Source organism: Orbicella faveolata, unplaced genomic scaffold, assembly GCF_042242905.1.
Source record: "Orbicella faveolata isolate gen_17 unplaced genomic scaffold, um_ofav_v1 contig_35, whole genome shotgun sequence".
Taxonomy (NCBI): Eukaryota; Metazoa; Cnidaria; class Anthozoa; order Scleractinia; family Merulinidae; genus Orbicella; species Orbicella faveolata.
The window spans coordinates 16,820,869-16,825,000 of record NW_028301564.1 but is presented as its reverse complement, the minus strand read 5'-3'; the positions used below and the strand labels follow the sequence as shown (position 1 = coordinate 16,825,000).

The 4,132-nt window shown below is 44.4% G+C and overlaps 1 protein-coding gene across 1 annotated transcript in view; it reads right to left on the bottom strand.

Moving 5' to 3' along the window:
- Positions 1 to 3,856, bottom strand: part of LOC110042409 (uncharacterized) — a 6,036-nt gene extending 2,180 nt beyond the window's left edge. Inside the window, exon 1 of the mRNA XM_020747776.2 lies at positions 1 to 3,856. This exon is cut by the window's left edge and continues 2,180 nt beyond it. Coding sequence (XP_020603435.2) covers positions 1 to 3,538 — 3,538 coding nt within the window. The 5' untranslated portion in view covers positions 3,539 to 3,856.
- Positions 3,857 to 4,132: the final 276 nt, after the last annotated feature.

Sequence of the window (4,132 nt, the reverse complement as noted above, 5' to 3'; positions counted from 1 at the left end):
ACGACAAGCTCCCGTTGATTGGTGAACTGAAGATGGCAATCAACGAAAGCGTTGCAAGAAGGGCGACATCTGACTTGTTGATCCATTCGTAACTTTCCTCGTCTTCTTTCACATCAGCAGCTTCCTTGTAGGGCCTCAAGAATGCAAACGTCAGGAGGATCACGACACAGGCACTCTCCAGCACGGCTCTCTTTATGGCACTCGCAGGCACGAAGGTGGAAATAGCCAGGAGAACGAATCGGCAGAGGAAGTAGAAAGCTGCACACCATCGAAACCTGTCCTTGAAGCAGTTCTGAAGAGCATCAAATATCGGCTTCCATCGATTGAGATTCAACACCGGGAACAGGCCACGGGTGAGGGAAGGGCGAAACAAAAGAACCAATGGAAATGGGACAACCACGATCAAAATGTACAGGATTGCCAATAATCCGTACGCAATATGCTTTCCGCTGAAGAAATCAATGTTACCGTTTGCGTACACCACAATCTTGGATCCGACTTCGGCGGGATGCAGTATACGCAAAGAGATTCGGGTAATATCAGTGTAGCAAAGGACAAAAATGGTACAGAAGGCGCGAAATGGGGCGGCTTTGACTCGTTTGCTGAACCACCAGTTGGGATGTTTGCCTACGGCTTTGGCTAGCAAAATGACCAACACCAAAACATACGTTGGTAGGGCGTACATTATTGCCAACTTATCGGCATCGTCCAAACCAGCAGCAAAGCAAACTCCACCTGAGCCTGTCTTGAATTGAAAGTTAGCGAGACCGATGACAAACTCGATGAAAGGATCGAAGTTAAAGCCTGCGGGTGTTATTACCTTCATGACTTGGTAAGAATACAACCAGGCATTCAAGTATCCAGTGAAGAAATCGAGATCAATGAGCATGATCCCCATGACAACAACCAGCAGTATCAGGCCATACAAGAGCAGCAGGAACAGGTACCAGTTAGAACATTTATTCGAGCAACGTTCTCCTCCAAACAAAACGCTGTAATTCGGCTTACAATCTCCGCAAAGCACGCTCTTCTGATCTCTGTTCTCATTGCAAATGCTGGTGGAAATGTACTCATGTTCAGTTTCGTACTGGCTCGAGAGATTACAGTACCCTGTCGGGCAAATATGAGTAACAAATTTGCCATTGACTGATCCTGCCCAGTAGCCATGTTTAAGGTAAAATGTCTTTCCATCAGGTAAGCACCTCGCGACACCATTGTCTGTAGAATCCATACAAACACACATTCTATTCCTCAACGTAAATCCAGGATAACAGTCTTTTAAGGAAAGGTCAGTTATCGTTTCAGTTAATACCTGTCTTCCCATATAATTCAGCTCCACCGAGAACTTTTCGCTGATGTTTCCCACCAATTTTAGATTCGAAATGCTTCCGTTCGCAACAAACAAGGGTGAAGAAGTGCTTAGTTCGACTGAGGAAGGTCTATGCAGTGGATTAACTTTAACCATGAGAATACCAACAACGGAATTGCCGATCTCGTCAAGTAATGAGACAGAGGCATTAAAAACCTCGCTTGGAGCAACATCCCAATCGCTTCTGTCATAGTGTATGTCCACTGGGTCAGTACTCACTTCCTTTGTCAGGGACGTTCTTTTTCCATCTGCATCTTTGAATTCAACGAATTTCCATCGCAACACGGAGTTGTTTTGACGGGCTTCACCAGCTTGTCGACAGTTCTTCAATGTCGTGGCGTAAACCGAATTTCCTGCCGCAAAATACGGCGCTTTGTTGTCTTGAAAGACAACCTTTGTTTCCCATTCATCATAATCCACGGACGAATCCGAGTATCCAAAGAAACAGATGTGAGTGTTTGTGCCAGTCGCATTGAAACCAACCAGAGGCGGTCCAGGGGCGTAGATATACAAAGCTCCCCCTTTGTCCTCACACTCGTTCCCTTGAAAAAGAAGGTAGGAATCTTTGTGAAAAATAATCCTTGAACGTCCATACATGGCTAGGGCACCTCCTCTGAATCCGCTGTTGTTGAAGAAGTACACGTTACCATGTATTTCCATTGTAGAGCCATCTAAGGCTAAGGCAGACTTAGTGTTGTTGATGAAGGTCACGTTTCCCCGAAATATCAAAGGCACTTCGACGCTGTAAAGTGCGCCTTCTCCGATTGTGACGAGTTCCTTCATTCGGATAACTTGATTTCTTAGAAACAACGAACCGTTGAAGCTGACATGGTATGGCACTTCGGGTCCGATTTGATCTTCGTTTTGATTGGATAGGAAAACTCCCATGGCGGCCCCCACTGTTGCAACGTTGTAAAACCAGTGGCATCGGGTGAAATAGAACTGCGTTACATCTGTCTGGTCGGTTATGCCGGGGATGGTCGTCCCAAAAACTGACATTCCACCTCCCCAAATGGCCGTGTTGTTAACGAACGAGCAGTTGTTTACGGTAAAGGTATTCAGATGACGTCCGTCGCCTTCAATAAGATTGCCTAGTCGAGCCCCTCCACCCGCTAGGTCTCCCTCATTATTTTCAAACCATGTGTCTTCCATCGTGAAGATATTGTTTCTGGTTCTTTCTTTCAACTCTAGTGTCAGGCCTCCTCCCCAATGTGCGCGATTACTGGTGAAAACACAAGATTCTATATCAATGGTGCATCCACTTGCATTTGATCGAAGGAATATTGCCAAACCGCCGCCACGACTGAACGGAAGTTCTGGCGTGTCGACGAAGTCACGCTCACCGCTTCCGTTCAACCATACGGCTTCGTTTCTGAGAAAACGGCAATTCCGGAAAATGTAAGAGTTGTTATGCTGAAACGAGTTGTGCGTGCTCGGAGTTACATTGACAGTGTTATGTCCATAAGGATCTAGCCCCAAATAAACACCTCCTCCTGAATAGACATAGTCTATGGAGCCATCTACATCTGGACTTTCATTCATGGATGTTGTGTTACTACGGTGGGCTACATTGTCAGCGAATATGCTGTGTGTAAAATTGACAAAGCCGCCACAATCATAACAATTAAAACCAAGTCCCGGGGAGGATGAGATCTCGACGTTAGAGAGTCGTATATTCCTGCAGTAACGAAAGTCTAAGGCAGCTTTAAAATTGACTCCATCCAGGCCACGATAAGGTTTCTTCGCACCAACTGAGCTTCGATGCCATCCGCCACACTTCTGCAACTTGATTCCCTCGAAGAATATACTGTCGCTCAGTATAAATGAAAGACTTACATTTGCCTCGCACGTTATTTCCACAAGGTCAGGATCGAAACTCTGTCCTACCAGGCCAAAGTTCAACAAATTCGTAAAACTGTAGCTCTTTGCCAGCGTGTAATTGCCATTTGCTGCTGATATTGTTGTCGAGTTTGCCCCCTTTTGGCGAGCTAGTGAGATGGCGAAATCTAACGACTGACAGGGCTGACTCGAATTGCCGCAATGTGGCGAGTCACTTCCGTTTGGTGAAACGAAAATACTTGTCATCCTTTCTGACGCTGCCGATCGGTGATAAATCAAAGAAATGAGACCAGCAAATCGTAAGATAAAAGCGAGCATTCGGATTCCCATCGTGGTCTCTCACATTAACGCATCAACTTCATCAACATTCAATTGTCAGATTCTCGGAAATATTGCACAATTTATTAGACCCGCTGTGTCACGCCATTCCGCACGTAATTCTCTATTTTCCAATTGCCCATAACTCACTCTGTTTGCCCCCCAAATTTTGCATAAACTATTGTTGTGAAATGCTCTTGGGAGGTCTGCATATTCCCAAGAGCATTTCACAACAATAGTTTATGTAAAATTTGGGGGGCAAACAGAGTGAGTTATGGGCAATTGGAAAATAGAGAATTGACGTAAATGTTTACAAAAGGAAAACGATAAAGTAGACGATGATGGAATATTACAGAGAGTTTTAAAGGATTATATGTGACGTTTAAAGTGGCATCGTATCAAAACAAAATTTTTGGATTGCATTACATAAATCTTTGGAAGAGAATTAAAATTATAATTACCTGACCAAAACGATTTCTCGAACACCTCCCTTTATATATTAACCATCGTCAATCAAACACTGTTATTTTACCCCCAATTTCTCGAACTAACGGATTTTTCAAAACTAACTTTCGTTTCCCTTGGAGTATTCCAAAATAGTGAATT